The sequence below is a fragment of the Falco rusticolus genome, chromosome 11, assembly GCF_015220075.1.
Source record: "Falco rusticolus isolate bFalRus1 chromosome 11, bFalRus1.pri, whole genome shotgun sequence".
Classification (NCBI taxonomy): Eukaryota; Metazoa; Chordata; class Aves; order Falconiformes; family Falconidae; genus Falco; species Falco rusticolus.
Genome location: NC_051197.1, coordinates 22,083,598 through 22,103,960, shown reverse-complemented (window position 1 = coordinate 22,103,960; position 20,363 = coordinate 22,083,598). Strand labels below are relative to the sequence as shown.

Below are 20,363 nucleotides of genomic sequence, written 5' to 3'. Positions count from 1 at the left end.
CTCCAGTGATAAGTTTCATATTTTTAATTCATCAGAATATTTTTTAATTCATCATGGTACATATGAAAAAACGTGCACGTCACTAACTTTAGCTACTGAGTTTCCCTTTAACCCATGAAATTACTAATAAGCATCAGTTCACTGAACAATAAATCAAAAATCTCACAGTTCAGTGCAGAGCTTAACAATGTGAGCAAATGTAATCTATCTGAACCAAAAGAATTTTGAAATACCTCTTCTGAAAAATCACACAAGTCATGCTTTGCCTTTAAACTGATTTTGATTATTTGATTATAATGAGGAAAAATCACTTGCAGAGTGACTGTCATTTAATTAAGTTACTCCAGAGCTAAAATTTAGCACTTTATTTTAAAAATCTACTTAAATTCTGCCAGGAAAACATGGTATAGATTCAAGCTGGGTTTTGTTGAAGTGCCCTTCAGGAAATGGCCTGTATTATCTGTAGAACATGCATGTGACAGTAAAAGAAAAAAGCTCCTGATGGAGATAATTTAGAAAAGTATTATTAACAGTCTTCAACCTCAAATAGTCATCCTGTGCATCAGATTTAAGATTTGCAGATTCTAGAATGTTTCCTAAACAGTCTAAAATAGATGAGAAGCTGCAACAAGCTAATGATTGGTTTATTGGGTTTTATTTCTGTTGACAAAGCCCAGCATCTTTTAAATTATCTCATTACTTCTTTATCCCTTAGACAAGTTTTCTTGTTATTAATGACTATGCACTGCTAAACTTAAGCATTAATATTTCTGCTTTCCTTGCTTCTTTGACCCTTTCCTTCCCCTTTGACTGCAAGAAAGCTTATGAGAAATAAGAACACAGGCAGCAGGTGTTTCCCAGCACCAACCATGTTTTCAAGCTAGAGGAAATATTTTCACCTTTTTTTTTTTTTCCTCATTGTAAGTTACATTCAAGAAAAAAAACACCTAATTCTTGCAAATAGCCCTATGGCATCCCATCTGGCCCAAAAAAAGACAAATGTTTTCCCTAAGCATTCACTTAGGTGGGTCCCATCTGGAATCACTTTTCTCCTTATTTGTGACAGATTGACTAAGTGTTATAATCATAAGAAAACAAATAAACAATAATTTGCTAGTCCATTGAAAGCAAAAAGTCAGTACAAAAGTATATGTGAAATGCCATTTCTTATACTTCCCGCTTTAGACCTCTGCAATATTTTCTTCAGCCTCTTCCAATTTCTGTCAAGCCATCTCATTTTATATAGATTTTAAATCATTTTATTCTAGTTATAAATATAAAACTGATTTCCAAGGCTAACAATGATGGACCTTAATGCTTTCTTATTGCTATTTAATTGCCTTAACACCACCAGCACATTGACAAATTGGCTAAGATGTATCCATTATTTTTCTAGTTTCATGTTAATAGTTTTTACTTTTATGGTTTAACATCTTGGTGCCTTTTAAAAGCAGGAGATCTGAACCTTGGCTAGGAACACAGTAATGCAAGAGAAAAACAGAATTTTCGCTTGGTCAGGACAGGCAGCTATAAAATACAGAAAAGAGCTGTATAGTCATAATGATTTCTGCATTACACCTCTTAAGCAGCAGAATAGCAAGTCACACCCCTTAACAGGAAAAGCACCTTGCCTGCAACATGCAGATTTTATTAGGCTTCAACTAATGAAAGGATAGCTATGATAATTTTACTAGATTTCAAATACTAAATATTTTAAGCCCACCAGCAATCATCACCCTCCTTATATTTAGAAGTGCCTGAAAAGAATAGGTATTTCATTGTGTTCTTGAATCATTTCTCTAGGCGATATTTTGGAAGTACTGAGTGATTCAAATATGACTCAAAAAATATAACTCTAATATGCTTTACTCATCTCAGGATAAAAGGTAGGAAATAAAATTCCAGATATGGTATAGCCAGATATTTGAAAAAGATAGTTCAGTTCTGAGGCACTATCTCCAGTGTCCTCAAACTGGATTAAGATTTTGAGAGGAGAGAAAAGCAGCCAGATTTTTTTTCACATGGATTTTGCTAGAAATATTAAATATTTGGTAATTTTCTCCTCTAAAGCTACATTTGAAAATGTAAGCTATACTTATTTACAGCATTTCCTACCTCTCTTGCTATCAAGGTGCTGAAAAAGACAGTTTCACCCCTCTAAGCAGTATGTCACATTGAGCACACATTGCCTCTCTGATGTTTATATTAGCAAGGGCATACTGGTTTTCCAGGTGAAAACTGAAGTGTTTCTGCTCACTATGAAGACCAAAATTGTAATGTTTGTTTATAATTCACTGTTTGCTTGTGAAAGACATTGTTATGACTCATGATACTAAAATGATGGTTCACAGGAGTCATACAGCAAACTTTCCCATGATTAAAGTTCACCTTTAGCTCCAGCAATAATGATGACATAACTTCAACAGCTTTTCCTTGTTGACAACCAAAGTATCCATATTCCTAAGTAACTTTCAGTGTATGAAGGGCTGATATATGAACGGTTTGGGTGCAAGAGGACTATATTTATGTATCTGGATCTTGAATACTATATCTATACTATGTTATATGGCTGACGGATTTTTTTTCCTTTTAAACTACAGAAAAGTGCATGTAAGATAGTCTGGAACTTAAGCTTTCATTAAACCCGATTAAACATCTCAGGTCAACTAACTGGCTGTAGTTAAGTCCGCTCAGTTTTAAGATACGGTGATATCACAGAAATTTATTAAAATTTTTCCTTTGCAGACATTCAGGTTTCAACAAACCTGAAGAATATAGGAGGGTCTTGTGCGTGTTTTTTTAAATGATCTTTTTCGATTGAAAACACTTTTCAGGAGCTCCAGCACAAGTTATGTATACAAAGTTATTTTTTGCCCTTGTGCAAATTGTTTCTTCACTTTCTGCATCACTGTTAGCCAAGCTGAAGAAACACATTAAGAGATTTAGTAGAAATCTTGTATTAAAAATCTCTGTCATTTGCTAATGAGTTAGTTAAATCTCCCTGTAAAATTAATATCAAATCTTGAAAGTTATGTAAATTCCTTCATTAAGCAAAATCTTGGCCCTTTTTATTAATTAGATTTAAAAGCTTATGTAAAACTTCACCAGCTTTGCCTATGAATTTTATTATTCGCAATCACATTGCTAAGCAGTTCTTTAAAGACTCACCGACTTTGTGATTCTTAACTCGTGAATTCCCCCTCATTCAAGCTAGAAAGAAAAATGCCTGCATTGAACTTCTTGTGGACAGAAACCTTTTTCACTGGAAATGAAATCTTTGCTTCTAATCTATTCATTGATACCCACTCCTCACACATTTCATACGTTTCTCCTGTGAGATAATAGTCATCTCTACAGTTTTTAATTTTGACGACTGCACACAGGGATTAAGTGCTGGAGATGATAATAAATAGCCTTAAACTGCTAAAAAGACATTTAAAAATATAGGTTAATGACTGTAAGGAAGGTGTCGGAAAACAGAAGGCTTCTGATGTGATATCGTCTGAGTCTTCATCATTTATACTCCTCTGTTATCAGCTCACTAAACCCTGCAAAACTGCAAAATTCTAGTCGTCTTGTAAATTGCGAATGACCTTGTTTCCTTTGGTCATAAAAGGCAACTAAAAAAAAAAAAATTAAAAAAAGAGTGCAATGTGAGATGATGTGTACCATTAGGTTTTTAGAATACTTTGCATCTGGAAGCTGAAACATGAGCCTTATGTGTGTGGGATATGTCATTGATCAGTTTGATGTCAGAACTGCTTACTGTGCTGTAAAAGCTTTCTTCTTTCACTGCCATGGCCTGTAGTATCAGACATTCCACTGCAAGACTGCAAAGCAACAGAAACCCCAACCATTTTCCACCATCTCTTCAACTGCTGCAATCATGTTCTGTAATAACTGAAAAATCACTCATCATTAGTCCGAGACCACAGCTTTCTAACTCAGAGAATAGGATTCAATGCCTGTTTTAGAGACACATGAAAAATGCGGTAAAGCCTAACACATTACAGGGTGAAGAATCACAAGCATTGAAATGATTAACCTTTAAGTTCCACCATGCAAGCTACATAGTCATATTGTGAACACAGCTGTTTAGACTATCCCTCCAGTTTTTATTTTCCACAAGTTTGAAAAAATATTCTACATTTCTCTCAGTGTTTACATTGGCTTACAATTTTCTGTGCCTAGTTTTACAGAAACTTCCAGTGTACACTATTCTTTTCCATTCAAAAGAACATGGCCTGTCTTAACAGTTGCTAACTGTTGCATATATGGATTTCTCTGAGTGTTGTGCTAATAGTAAGGCTTTGCAAAGTGGTATGTCAATCACACTGAAGTCAAACGGCTTGTAGAAGTGCAAGAAGGAAAGTTAGAATACAAATTACTTCTTTCAAAACCATGTGGATATCTGCGGTTGTCCTACGCGCTTGCTGAGCCTGGGATCCTGGAAAATCATAAGCTATATGAAGTAGCCTTATGTGTCCCCCAAAAAAGGCAACTTCCAATACTAAAAATATTAACCAGTTCAGGATTTTGTTGGTTCTCAAGGAAGGATATCAACCCTCATGCAGCAAGCAGTATACCTACGGTGACAGAATGGCCATGCTGAGGATGGGCACGCTAGCATGACTGCCACTGTCTCATGCATAAATACTAAATTTATTAAAAGGTGCTTTGGACTGCCTGTCTTCTAGGTGTCTCTCTTTTGTTATATTCAAGTGAGAAGTGGAGCAAAGAAGCAGCAATCCTTAATACCTCACCACTAATGGCTCCGATTTTTTTGTCTCTTTCTTCCTCCCTGAAGCTCTCTTTTCCTTTCTTCTACTAATTTTACAAAGTTATCGTAAATGTTTCACGTTCAAACTAGTTTTTACAATCTTGCTTCTCACCCACATGCAAAAATATCAACCACCCATATCAAAACTTACAAAATGACATTGCTTTATTTCAGGAAAATGGCAGCCAAGATTAAACCCCATTTTATTTAGTTTTTTATTTATTTGTACAAGCCACCGGTAACAGCACTGCTCTTCACGCTATCTGGGACACGTTTGTGGGTCTTTTCGTATTTACATTTGGGTTCGTTCACTGCTGTGTGTTACAGAAGTGCATTACTCACAGTACTATCTTCAGACAACAGCACCACTTTAAAGAATTTCTCTTTTCCCTCACTAGGGGCTGGGAACAGAACCTTAGACCTTCAAATTTGACACCCAAATTCCTCATCCCTGGAAAGCTTCAGTTGCTGTTAGTGTTCTGGCCCTCCACAGCCCTGCAGGGGCAGCACCCATCCCTCACAAGGACAGGGATAGCCCAGCCACCCAAAGCATTACACCCCTGTTTTGGTAATCTCATTAAAAAGAAAATCAAACAGAGTAAAGGGCAAGATTCATAAAAATGAGTGATCGAATCCTTTAAAGTGAAATATGTTTTAAAACTTTTATTTCTGTTCTATGAAATATAAACAGGAAATAAAAAAGGCAGCTAGAAAAATAGTACATCATAATTTCACTGGGGTCTGTGAGATTATTTTTCTGCAAGTAATAAAATTTTGATTGATTTCCAAATAAATATCTTTAGTTCTTCTCATCATTATTCAAATCAGAAGCTTTCAGGATTGTTACAGCCTTACAAAAATAACTACTGCTTGCTTTCCATACCCTTATTTAAACATAGAAATATTTTATAGCATCTTTGATCTCGGATCAGGCTTTGTGACGCATACATGGAGTATTTTACTCATTACTGAAATGCAGCCATCTCTGAGGTGAAACATAGTATCTGTTTCATTGCATTCAAAGCCCTATACAGCATTTAGAACAGATTACGCTACCAACTGAAACTGCAGGAAGTCTGTGCTAGACAGAACATAGCTAACTACTGGAAACTGGCCATAGCCTTCAGATTAACGCCTGTCTTGCGGCAAAGATCGCCCATGGAATTTTCTCAGTATTCACATATGCGCCTTGTATACTTTCATCCCTGTTTGAAAGTAAGCTCATCAAGAAACAGTATACGTTAGAAATGGATTTGCTTGCAATGAGACATGTTCACAAAATCTGATTTTGACTATTTTGCAGGAAACACATGCAGTTCCTTCTGAACAGCCGTATAATTTTCTTTCTTGGTCTTTCTGTCTACTGAAAGAGATCTTCATATCCCAGAAGGGAAATGTTGTTAATGCCACTTGTTAGAAAACCCTAACAGGAAGATGCTACAGCCCTTAAATGCCCGTATCAATGGCATGCTGGTTAAACCTAGAAATTTTCTGTTACTATCTACATGTACTGTAGCTTGTGGGGTGCCAGACCACTGGAAGTAAGCACTAGTTTAGACTTCTGCAGAATTTTCCCTATTTCTTCATTACAGAGAATATGACAGGGATACGTTAGCAGAGGGCATCAGTATGACATGACAGTTTGAGAAGATGCTTGCCAAAAGAACGTTTGAGACATGGTGGGATAACAGGCAAATCAGTAGGGTTATCCTACTTTTTTCATTTCATGAAATCCATTTCACTTTTTCATTTGTCAGTTTTTAGAGTCCTGGTGACTATCTGCATCATGAAATAAAAGAAGGTTAAGACCAAATGTTTCTATAATGCAAAAGTGTTTATTACATAATTATACATACATAGACGTGTTTGTCAGAATGCAGCAGAAATCAAAAAACAGTAGATGGTTCCTTTGCTCTCAGTTCCAAAGACAACACTCAGCCAAATGTGAATACAACCACGCTACTACATAAAAAAGGAGATGAGCTGCATCCATGTTCAAACTATCTAACTCTAAATCATGTCCAAGCATAAAAGGAAAAGGTAATCGGGGGGGGGGGGGGGGGGGATGTTGACAGCAAACAGTATCGTTTGCTATGGGCCAGTCTCCATCACCATGCCCCAACCCTGTTGCATTTAGAAGTACAGACATAGGCCATTAGTATTTTCCCAAAGCCAAATTTCCCCTTTTATAGGGAATTTTATTTTAAAAGCCTTTTCTACTTCATTTCTCTCTTTTTCTCACTCACAAAGGTTCACAATTTTAAAAAGGGACTGAACAAATTTACCTGTGGCTATTGAATGTGACAGTCCACAGGCAACCTCCAGTTCAGAGGTCTGTAGCCACTGACTGCCAAAAGCTGTAAGCATGCATTAACCAGAGAAAAGTTCAGTAATACTGGTGATTTTCAGAGAGTTTAAATGGACTTCTGTTCTAAGTATCTTGTGTCTCTATTTTCTGACATCTAGTTGCAGTCAGAGCCAGCTGAAGCCACTTATTTTATTAAATTACCAACAGAATTCGCTGATTTTCATGGCTCAAGCTCTACTGTAGGACTGTATAGGATCTAACTTCACAGTGAATTTCAGCTTCTAGACATCTTAAAAGTTTCTTTTTAAATCCTCATCCACCCTCAACAGAATAATGTATATTTTGAGGATAGAAAAAAAGACACAATTACACACAGTTAAAAGCCTTAAGCATGAGGATTACTGCAGGAGGAATTATACACAAATCCTTATATCCATTCCCTAAAGTTTTCAAAAGATGATCAGAACTGCACTACTGTGCAATGCTCAACCAATTTCAGACCCAGGACCATCCAACATTGCACCCTGCATTTCTGTAGATGTTCATAGCAAGAGGACAGATCCCAGGATCCTCCAAAAGCATGCAGATTCCCAGCTTCTGTTGAAGGGAAGAGGACTCTGCACAATCTTTTGTCATTCTCTAGTAGATATGTTTATATTTTAGAAAAGAAGCTTTTTGAGTAAGCGTGGATAACCTTGATCACCCAGAGAATTAAAGAGGACACAACAGAAAAGAGTGATTTCACTAAACTTTCTCCCATTAGATCCATCACCATATCACACATTTGAGGGAAAAGCTTATGAGGTTTTACTGAGTATCTGATATAAATGTTATTGAAAATTAAAATGGCAAGAAACGAACTGAAGAAGTTTTTGTTTTCATTTCTGTTCATCCTTCCCTGCCCATTTGTTTTTTCCCAGCTGTTTCGATTAACTGCAAACCTCCCTGAAGCACACTGCTTCTGGTTTCAGGCAATTCTCATCACGAACTAGAGCCCACTGCAGACACACCGCTTGGTTACTCTGTACACTTGGGAACTGCTAACTGCAGAATACAAGAGAATAGGTGGAAAAAAACGTGAAAATGCTTTCTAAAAACAGGATCTCCATTCAAAGGAAGCTCCCTGAAGACCACTTCAGAAACAACGTCACCTCAACAGCTTTGGTATAGAAGCACAGACAGGACAACAGACTTCAAAAATTCCTTGCTCAATACCTCTACTACCAGTGGAGATGCCTGACTGAAGAATGTCACTAGGTATGCACAGATGAGATGGTGAAAAGTTACTCTCTAGAAAGGGCTCATACCTCTCAATCTGCTCTTACAAACAACATGGATATTACTACTCACAACTAATACTGCAAAGCCAGAGGTTTTTGTTGAACAAAACCATAGAGTTAGATGAAGAAGCTAATGTTTTCTCAGTGTTTCTGAATCCAGAGAACTGGAATTGAACTGAAAGGGCAAAGATGTAATTTCTCAGTCCACAGTCCACCTGCAGCTCTATGAATTTTAATTGCTATCCAAATTCTGAGAACTTTGCTTTGTACATGCATTAACATTATGTGAATAAATAGCAATACTCCGGAACATGACTAATGTACTGACATATATTTTTTAAATGAATATACTACTGAGTTGCCACTAGAATACATCACATAAAAAAGAACTCTATACATGATAGAACACCACCATAACAAGGGAAGCTTTGACTTTTAAACATGAGCTTACTTTCTAAACCTAGCCTGTCAAAGTACAAACTTACTGAGATTTAAGATTCCTGACTTTGCTGTGCTTCAAAGGAAGTTAAGGCAGCTGAGTCATGAGTACACAATCACTTGGATCTCTTATCTGCATAAAATGCAAGGTTTTAGCCAAAGCCTTTACAGCATTTACCCATGAACATGATTTTGAACTATAAGCAATATTTGGGAATGAGGTAACTTTTTTTTTTTTACATACATTGGATGAGCTGACATCAATTAAGTGACTGCTGCTGACCTTCACCATTTCTTCTTTCTTACAATCACTGTTTCTTTTTCTCCAGCCAGGAGGTAATTAGATGTTTTTCATGCATTCATGTGTGTGTGGTCACATGTTGCTGATTCTCAGGACATGTGCTTTGTTGCTATTCCTAATACTGACATTAATTACTTTTTATAGTACAGATATTGCCATACCTTGGTTGTCATAACATAACGTTGGGCTGTATTCTCATCTACATTAGACATTAACCCATATCAAAATGTAACTGGATCTCAAAGTGAAAGTAAATATCAGAGACTAGAAGAGCCTCCAATTTCTTATATAATAACAAATAAGGGTATTCATACAATACCTTAATAATACCTTTAATACCCCCAATAAGTTATAACATAATTTAACGTTACAGTTCTGGTATACAGTAACTCTGCTCACAACACTGAAATTGCTACAAATTCACATACTTTTATGTAAGATCAAAATATGGTATCTGTAGCTGTTCTGTGTAAATATTTTCACTTTTACTGAGTTTACGAGAAGTTAGCTATGAAAAGAGGAAGTTATCATACAAGTAGAAATTTCAGGGTGATCAATAGTAATGTTCACATTTTAGAACTGGTGTCGCTTCTAGCTCTGGTTCAGAAAACTACTTCATAGCAGTTTATCATAGACTAGAAATATGAAGTTGCACCTTTTTTAAAAAAAAAAAAGCAAATCACAGACTTGAAACATAAATTGTAAAGTTTTGTTTCTACATCCTAACAAGATGAGAATAACTCTTCAGTTATTCTGTGGTTTCTAGTAAGATCTTTATGTATGTGATTTCAGATATGTTTCTCTCAAAAGTTTTCTCCTGTTTGCTTGCCATTTTTTAATTTACCCAAACATTTTTGGCAAAATACAGCTAAAATTATTTTAAAGTTTTAGCTCCTTAACAGAAGGGGGTTTTGGACATTTCTAGAGTCCTGCTAAGAACACAAACAAAATATAGTTCCAGTGGGTATTTCCACTGTTCAGGAAAGAACTTTTTCAGAGACTGTCTCTGTTCCCACATATGTCGTCTGGAGCAGTACTGCTGTGAAGTAACTATTTGACAAATGGGTACATGAAATGAGGAATATTAGATATCTAGAATATTAGCTGTTACACTGAACAAGTAATGTCCCCGTCCAGGGGAAAAGTGTAGCCTATGTAAACAAACCCAAGCTTAGAATTCAATTTGCAGCAGTATAGGACACAGCTGCCACATACCTACAGCCCAAGAAGAATGGTTTTGCAGCTTTCCAGTGTAAGCTATACTACTGTTAGCCCCTGGGCTAGGGCTGCGTTAGAGGACTTGCATATACCTCTGCAACCTGCCGTTACCCCTGCACTGCCCTTCTGCAGTTACAGGGGATCAAACTTCAGCACCATGCGGAGGGACACCAGGCAGATACCAACTATACGGTAATTTTAAATTATACGACCAGCCAAGAGCACTGGAGGATTATCTCCTGCTACCATCTTTAAAGATGTATGTAGCAGCGATCCCATAAATCACATAGCAGCAGGTTTTCTCTTTAGCAGGTAAACTAGTTGGAGGAAAATAAAGTTCTAAATTATGTCAATGAATACTCATCAGAGAAACCAAGCAGCATGTCATCTGTTAGGAATAATCATAATAAATAAACAAAGAGCATTCTTGGCAGGAACTGACAATATACTGAATTAAGGATAATAAGCAGTAATTATTCATCTGGACTTCAGAAAAGCCTTTTATTGCCTTTTGAACTCACTTTGTCCAAGACTAAAACAGTCAGGAGAGGATCAATTATGTTCTTTTGTAGAACAGAAAACGTTTAAGAGAAGAAAATGAAAAATATTAACAGCTGCAGATCAATGTGGTAAAAAAAAAAAAATTTATCATTTCTTTAAGGAAATGTCTTGGAACTGAGAGAATTAATGGGCTTATTAAACTTCTGAAAGAAAAAAAGGAACAAAAAAGTTGATAAAACTAGTAAATTACAATCTTTTTTGTGTTAGCTCTACATACAATGCTGCCATACTTCATAAGAGCCCAACACAACTAGAAAATTATGCAACATTGTCAAGTGTTATCTAACCATATTGGAAGTAATCAACGGAGTTACTTGGGAAATCGATAAATAGCCAATGAAGTGCAACAGTTGAGCAAAAAGCCTGACTCTTGATGTCAGCCTGGACTGTCCAATGTGCACATCTGTCCAGTGGACAACTTTGTGCTTATCTCCACAGAAACACAATCTCTCTTCCCAAGACTCCACTCACTATGACCATCATGTTGATGTAATGCCTGAGTGACCTCTCAGTCTCAAGACACCATATCAAGGGTGTCTTGCCACAGGGTCTCTGTCTTCAGAAAAATATACATAATGACCACCATCACACAATCGAAGCTTTTTTATCTTCTGAAATACAGCATATGCTGAGTAAAACAGCTGCCATTACAAAACTGTGAAATGCAGGAGTGCTGCTGATGCTCTGGATCCAGCAGCACATCCCCATACCACTACAAGCCCATACTGGCCTGAAATGTGGCACACACCAGCCATCTCTGCACTTTGGTTTTCACAGTAAGGAACCCAGACGCCTGGCTGCAGCCAGTGTATTGCAGCAGTTGCTCCAGACAAGCAGGAGGCCAAGGTCCTAGATCACATCCCAGAGAGTATGCACAGACACTGCTAGAAGAGTTGATCTGTGAAACCTAATGCTGCTATTGACTTCTTTGGAGTCAACGGAACAACAGAAAGTAGAGACCACTGGCTCTCAAGAGGTATCAACAGTGTTACGAGATTTAACAAAACTGAGCTGTTTTATGGGCTTGATTACCATATTTGCAGTATATAAATGCATTAATGAAGGGGGGGGTATTAAGTAGCTGAAAGAAATTCTGGCTGTTGGAAGATGATGAAAACTATAATTGTCAAAAAAGGTTTAATGGAAAATTGCAGATTTAGATTGAACAGAGCATTTCTCAAATTTGCTATCTAATCATGATTTCTAGTAAGTATGTTTTTCACCCAAAACATAATTAAACTGTGGAACTCCATGCCAGTGGATGTTGTGCCTCCTAAAAATAGAGATGAGTTAAAAAGTTACTTGAGAAATTCATGGATGAAAGCATCATCAAAGTCTGGCCCAGTAAGTACTACAGTATACTAGAAGGTTACACCAAGAGTACTACACTGTGTTTTTTCTCTTACATACCTCTTTTAAGTATCCACTGCTGTCCATTGCTAGAGAAAGGAGCTAAATGGATCAAGTACTGATCCAGTGCAGCACTTTTTTACTGGGATACTTTTATTGGAACTGAGCAAAAGAAACACGTTTCCTTATTCAGACATCAGCATCATCAGCTATCGGTTCATATTTTCAAAGCAATCCAAGCTCTTTAGAGAATTATTATGCCGTGCAGAAGCTGTATATAAGCAAACTCATATTCTTTCACTGTTGTAAAATGGATCTCTTCAGTGAATTAGGTTTTCTGAGTATTTGAAATATTTCACAGCTCACTTTACTGTGTAACTCCCAGAAAACACGTAACACTTGGATACACAGAATTTAACCCTGTATTCTATTGCTGGAAGAATCCTTATAAGATTATATAAAAGGTCTCCATGTACTTTTTAATTTCTTTTTAAAAAATTAATTTTCCATGTGTCTTCATTAAAGCGCAGAGATTTTTTGAAATAATTCTGAATGAATGCTGGAAGAGAGAAGTCTAGCCTGAACTTGGTGTATGAGCTCTGAGAATCTGAAACAGGGTTTTAGTATTTTTAAGAAATGCATTCATGATTACACAGTCCTATGAAAGAACATCCCTTCAGTTTCACTACAGATTTCCTGCATACTAACATTCACAACTCCTTAAGAAAAATGTAGTCTTTTGGACACAAATTCAGAAACAAAGTCCATAACTGCCTCTGGGAACAATACAGGGGTCTACCTCTCTGCAAACTTTTAAACAAGTTCTTTAAAATAATTGCTGTTAGAAATCCTTGCTCAGCATTTCTTCTTTTTAAAACCATTCTTAAAAAGTAAAATCACCCCAATAGCACAATGATTTCTACACTTTTTTTCCTGGTGTGTTTTCTTTTTTCCCTACACTTGCTAAATTTATGAAAAAGACAAATTGCTACCAAACCTGGAGATCATTCTACACCACTAGAGAACAGTAGATTCAACAGCAGATTAGAGCCAAATGAAGCCTCAAAATGCTACATGAGCAACCCACAATTTCTCTTCTGCTCCCAACCAAACAGCAATGAAAACATACTCAGTCTGCCAGCCCTGGATGAAATACTCTCAGTATAAAAATGTGTAAACTAACAAGAACACTGAGAAGTGTGAATCTTTACTACTCTATAATGTTTTTTATGAACAGAAATATAATCAGCTGTGCAAATTATAAAGTCACTGGTTTGTAATTTAGGTGAGATCAACAAATCAAGGGAGATGCAAAGAAGTTTCCGGTGTTTTCATGGGCAGGCTGACAGTTCTGCCCCTTCCCCTTCCCCATCCACTTAGACAAGTATGGCATTATATTTAGAAATAGACCTGGGCATATTTCTACCAAAGCACTGATGGGGAGTAGGGCGTTATTTCTGTTTGTGAACATGTACCACTCTGCAAGGACTGAACTAATTAAGTGCTAATTAACTCTCTAGCACCTATAAAGACGTAATTCACCCATGCTAATTCCCATTGGAAACTGTGACGATTATTAGCATAGAAAGGACTGTTTATTTAGCGGTCAGCATAAGATAGTCATAAGCATTTGTTAGTAAGAGCAAGAGGACAGAGGGCAAATAAGGATATGAGTGTTTTTAATGTATGATTAAATCTGGTTAGCTTGATCTCCTTTCATGCTGTGGATGTTGTGCGCTGCAGTCACGCCTCTCACTGCCAGCCTGCACTGGGATGATGATCAGTCACAATGAAAACTCATTAACTGCATAGCAATGAGTCCTCCCCTGATGAAGCTTGGTGCTGTTCTTAGTACCATGGCAATGATCTCTAACTGGATGTCCCAGACTCTCCCATCTCTAGCAGGACTAAATACCACCAGAATAACCACTTCAGATTCTCTAGTAAGTAGCTGTGATGTGTTGCAAGCCATCTTAATGCTGAAGTAGTATTTATAAATGCCAGCAAAAGCTTTAGTTTGTTGCCTCTTTGTAAATCTCTTTTTAAGCTATTAATCTTCCTATCATTACTTAATGCATGCTTCTCTTTGGGCGCCATAAAACTGCACATTGATGAGGATATTGTGGTCTTGCTATGAAGTGAAAGAATTTAAAATAGATTTCATAAATATTTAAGAACAAATCTTAAGCATGAAATGCTAAAAATAGCACAGCAATGTAGTTCCATTTGTCTATACTTTGTTTTCCTACATTTACTGTTCCAGAAAAACATATTGCATTATTAAGAAAAAAAAAATATATCCAGCAGTAGGTTTGTCTTTGTCTGAATAATGTTATATATTAGCTATTCACTACAATATGCAAGGGGTCTGATTCTTTCCTATTTTTCTTTGTTGGAGTATGTTTAAGCAAATAAATAGTTGTTATAAAACAAAATAAAATTGGTACTAGGAGGTTGGGCACCAGAATTTTGGAAAGGCTGACAGGGGAATAATACAAGTGACACAAATACCACTTTGTATGGTTGACGCTCATATACAGCAGCCTCTCTTAATGAGGACCTACAGAAAAGCTGTGATTAACTACTCTTAAGAAGCCTAAAAATTAAAGTAATACTTTAATTGGATAAGAGGGAACATTATACAGGTATGTGTAAATTAAACTAGAACACCATTTTCCTAAATGTTTAATAAAACTCTTCTCTGTGTATTTTTTTAGTGAAACTGCAATCAGACATTTACATAATAGTATGTTATGTAAAATGTAAATTTAACTATTTGTACAGTAGTTCACTATGCTCAGAGCTTAGTTTTTTGCTTGTAACTAAAAATGATGCATTCACTAATCAACATTTAATTAGTTGAATATATGCATTCAGTCAATACATTACTGCAGACAATCACTGCTTTTAGACTTTAAATATTACTTCTTTAAAATTAATTAAATGATGTTTTAAGAAAGACTTCTGTTGTGTTTTAGAGCAGCAAAAAGGTAAGAAGACAAGGAAAAGCTCTATTTTGTTTTCCTTGAATGTAACATGTGCTCATTGAACTACAGTATGTATTACTCATTCTTCTGGCAATATGATATTACAAGTAATAAAGTTTCCTATCACATTTAAATCCAAGTTTAAAGTTGCAACTGAGTAACTACAAGATGCACACTAGTTATTATAACACACACATATATGTTTATACACACACACATCTACATGTGTTTATACATATTAAAATGTTCAGATTACAACTAGTGTAAACTGTCATGCCTCCCTTGGCTACAACAGAGCACTGCTGATATAGATGCCTCCTAAGTATTATTTCAATAATGCTCTTTGCACTCACTGACTTGGAGTTACATACATATTTTGTGTTTCAAGGGGGGTAGCAGGGTGCCAGTAGAGCTGGAGAAGCAGTCGTGAAAACCTGATTGTCTGAGCTTTGCAACATCTACCAAGTAAAAAAAATATGAACTTCGATCATGGGGGGGTTCTTCTTGCAGAAAACCAAGCACGACAGATCTGCTACTTTCTCTAAACTTTGGATGTTGGGTGTGAGACTATGCCCCAGGTGCTCAGTAATTCTGAGGTCACTGACTGTTTTAACTGCAATCGAGTTATCCGCTAGCAGTTTGTCCAGTGAACATCACGGCACATGCATTTCTCCATAAGTTCTCTCCTAGCACATACACAGTTCATAAATTGTGTATATTGTACCAGGAAGGGGGAAAAAAAAAAAAATGGAAAAACCTCCCAACTTTATAGTTTCAGCTGGAAGAATTGTAGAAGGAAGTAGGGTTGGGGAAAGGGCTTCCCCTTTTGAGCTCTGTTTCAGTCCCAGGACTGAAAAAGCAAGACAAATTGAAAAATACTGTTTATATTTAAGCAACCATATTAAGTATACATACTGCCATTTGCCCTATCACTAGTAACTATGGAGGTAACCATAAGTTTTGTCAGAACATATAAAAGCACAAGTGAAAAACTAAATCTTCTGGAGGTAAGTGACATGTGTCTTTAGCACAGCAGCCTGCCAAGGCAATGGTTAATATTGGTCTTTGCAGGGACTCCTCTGTTTTCCCCAGATTTCCAAGAACTAGCATAATTTATTATCATTGCTGTTCTCAACCAGGTATTTATTTTCTTGTTTATTAAGGCCTGTCAGCAGTAAGCCTGCATTTGAAGAGTAGATTCAGTAGCTTCTGTAAGGTTTTGATGCCTTCTAACTCTTCCCCTGCACAGCACAGCAGTTTCTGCTTGAGGTAGGGATTAAATGTCAAACTAAACAAATAATGAAGGGGGGAAAAAAGTGCACCTACACATATATGATTGTTTTTCTCTGTGATCGCTTATATTACCCATCCTAATAAATGAAGGAACCCTAATGGCCCAAATACAAGGAAGCAAAGAACACCACAAAGAACTGTGGCCTAAGTTGCAGGAATACTATGTGAGCACTTATTTATGCATGGGCAGCCAATAGCCAGGCACTTGTATGGGGCCTGGCAGTCGCTCACTCAGAAATATTTTCCCAAACAGCAGTTACCTTTTTAAATCAAGCTGTATGTTAGACACTGGAAGAAAATACCTGCTAAGTTAATCAATAGAGTTGTTTTTTTCCTTAGATAAAGCTGAGACATGCACTCATGACATTGCTAGAATATATAAGTACCTTTGATAACACATCCTGGATTATAATGGCTTTACTATAAATTGTGCATAATCCTGGTATCTCACACATTCTCAGCTGTAGAAAACTTACTTGAATGCAGTAAAACCAGTTGCTGCTAGTCTAAATGTAGCAGGTATAAGGCTCAAATATCACAATTTCTTATAAACTCATGTTAAGTATTTCTGTCCAAAAATAATTATAATCACAAGCTCTAGGTTCCAGAATATGTTCCTGGAATTCAACAAAAATTTAGTTTCCTTGCTCTTGCATGACAACAATGTCTGGGCTTAAATTCTACACAGAATCATGGAAACTACTAGAGTGAATAGAGCTTATGCTTCGCAAGGGTCACCAGCCTTGATAGGCTTCACTTTTCAAACTCACAATTTTAGTAGCTACTCAAAACCAATTTAAATTGTCTCTGCTGATGTAATTTTGTTTAGTTTTTATTGTTCTCCATATCTTAAAGTAGATTCCCCTTGCCCTAAAACTGAAGCTGAAGAGAACACCATAAAGTCAGTATAATTTAGGACTGAACTCCAGATATGCCTTTCTAGCAAATCCTAGGCCAAGTTCAGTTCTCCTCTTTTTACAGTCATCTAAGTTATGACACTTTGTTTTTCCTTGCAAAAGAGAGGAACAATACAATTTTCATTTTTCAGTTAACTCTGCAGTAAAGAGTTCATTATTATCTTCCGTGACTTCTTCAGAAGAGTCATTGTTGGGAAAAGTCTGTCCTCTTTTCTAACTGCAGTCTGCAGAGATGTTATACCTCTTCTGAGGTGAGGAACACTGCAACTTATTTTGCACTAAGCTGCCAGTAAAGCATCAATATGAGAGCTTGCCAGTTTAAATAATCACTCTCTGTGCTGACACTGAGTACAATTTTATAATGTAACTAGTAATTGATTCCAACTGTGTCCAGACCAAAATTACTTCAATGGCATCCATTAGCATCTGTACTATCAAATTTAGTAGTCAGTACTATATTAATTAGGAAAGACTAATGCACAATATGAACTTTAAATTACAGTTTAAAAAGAAAGTTTAAAAATTACTTGTGTCCCTTAGTTTTATTTCCATAACCTGAATCTTTTCAGTCATCTAATTATATCGCTTTCTCCCATTCCTATGCTGTGTATTTCTATACATACCATTAAATAGATACCTAGTCTCACAAGGTTTCACATAAACTTTAAATGCAGCCCGCTCTGCAAGCAAATGTGATTTTTTGCTTTTCCTTCTCAGTCGCAGTTGCTATAAAAAGAACAAGTTAGCAATTTCCAGAATTGTTCTGTCCCAGTGAAGGATGTGCAAAGTCTTAACTGAGTGTGCCATGCTTGCCAGGACTCCCATTTACCTAAACTAACCAGACACTTTTCAGTACTACTGGACAGCAAGCCTCTTTCTCCCCTTTGGTGTATGTGCAGCAGAAGCCAATGGAGAAAAGTTTTCTGTGTGCTGCATCTTTAAAAGCAAACCTGCTAACCCACATCCAGAACTGCTTCTGAGCCAGTTCCCAACGCATGAGTCACACTGTGCTCTCTGGGGTTTTATATTTGTTCTTTTCTGTCTTTTTTGTTTCCATTAGTCTAAAGTAAAAGTCATTCAGGCTGAAAGAACGTGTTTGTTCTCTGCTGATGAAAAACTGTAATATCCCTTAGCAAAGAATTAAATCAACTAGTTTGTGCTGAATCACAAGCAGAAAACTGTTCTCATCCACCCTGGAAAAAATGTGTGTTGGACACTTCTAGAAAGCTAAACCACTAATCTAATTAGTTGAGTGTAATAAGTGTTGACTAGAAGGAGTGTCATTCAAACATATACTGCAAAAATAAAAATATTCTGAGGTACTGGTTTTTCAAACAAAAAGTCAGTTCAGTTCCTTTATTTTTATTATTTTGTTGTTACAGACTCAGATTAGCCCCAAGGAAGGGTGGCAAGTTTATAGTTCAGCCCAGGATCCTGATGGCCGTTGCATTTGCACTGTTGTTGCACCTGAACAAAACTTATGTTCAAGAGATGCCAAAAGCAGGCAGCTCAGACAACTACTAGAAAAGGTAAGTCTTCCCAAAAAATTCATCCTTTTGATCACTAAACCTGCCACAGAAATCCACTCCTTTCCCTCTAAGTTTAATACATAATGCAGTACTGAAGCGTTACCTAATAAAAATATTTCTTCATGGTATACCCCAATATGTGTGTTCTCACCACTGATAATTATTTGTGTATTTTCCTTGTATGACACCTTTCCCAACCCAAGCCACTTACCTGACTAAAGCTTCATCTCTCTTGTTCACTCCTCCCAAAATTCTTCCTTACACACAGCCAGGAGTGATGTTTTTCTGTGTGAAAACAGTTATGAATCCCACCTCAAACTAGCTAGTCGCTGTGGGATTTAACTACAGATTCTGCTTTAATCATGTGAGACTCTGGAAGGTTGCACCTTGTCTTTTATCAACAAATAATGAGATACAGACATGACAGCATCTGCAAAGCAAACCGTACAGAAGAGAAACAGTTCTAATTTTCTTTCATTTGTTCTTTCCTCATATATTACTATTTATTCATTCTCTTTCCCCAAAGAACCCAATTCTTCTTGCCAGTATTTTCCACTACTGCATATATAGTAAAACCAGTGAAGTGTTGTTTTGCATCAACAGAAAAAATGCTGACCAAAAAAAAATGTGACCTCCCCTCATGCTGTTTGTTTACTTAACAGAGGAAGACTTCAGTGCCCAGAGTCTTTGCTATATTTCCCAAATGCTAAAATAATAATGTCAAAAAAATCTTTCTTTTGGGGTGGGGACTGGAGACTAAGATCTCAATGTAGTTTTTGAGCTGCCGCAGAAGAGAACCTAAATCACCAGTCTCTAAAATCTATTTTCTTATGATTAGAACTGTGATAATTATGGGCATGTAATGGCATATTACTTCACTAAGTCCATGCACAGTCATTTAATTAGAGCCTCTATGTGAATGCATCTTCTGCCAAATGGAAACACTCGTAGTTCTTCCAAGACCTGAAGGACTTTATTTGCCTGCTTTCAACAATTAGAAAGCAAAGAAAAAAGAAACATTTTTTTCATTAAAAATACATTCTAAGAACTGCTAATGGCAACTGTGCAATAACAAATGTATACTATTTTTAAGAGTATTTCATGAGTATTTCCTGAATCTACACATTCTGTAGGTCACAATATATTAGCTTCAAACATGACTATCAGTTCTAACATTACATATTCTTGCAAACAACAAAGATACTGTCAGATTTATCTTTTATTAGAAAGGTATAATTTTATTTATTTTTTTGCTTGCTTGGTATGTATTGGTACCTAATACATTTACAGCGTTCTACTTTTTTTGTGTTTGGGGAAAACCAGACAGTTATTGAAATAGAATAACTGCACTTGTAAAATGTGTCATTTTTAAGACTGGCAAATGCATTGCTTTTATAGCAG

The 20,363-nt window shown here is 36.5% G+C and overlaps 1 protein-coding gene and 1 long non-coding RNA gene across 2 annotated transcripts in view; one reads left to right on the top strand and one right to left on the bottom strand.

Annotated features, from left to right (window-relative positions):
- LOC119155422 overlaps positions 1-20,363 on the bottom strand; it is a 214,201-nt gene that overhangs the window by 34,886 nt on the left and 158,952 nt on the right. The window lies entirely within an intron of this gene.
- Positions 1-20,363, top strand: part of OLFM3 (olfactomedin 3) — a 65,939-nt gene that overhangs the window by 28,863 nt on the left and 16,713 nt on the right. The window contains 1 exon segment of the mRNA XM_037404089.1: positions 18,816-18,962. Within this exon segment, the coding sequence (XP_037259986.1) occupies positions 18,816-18,962 (147 nt within the window).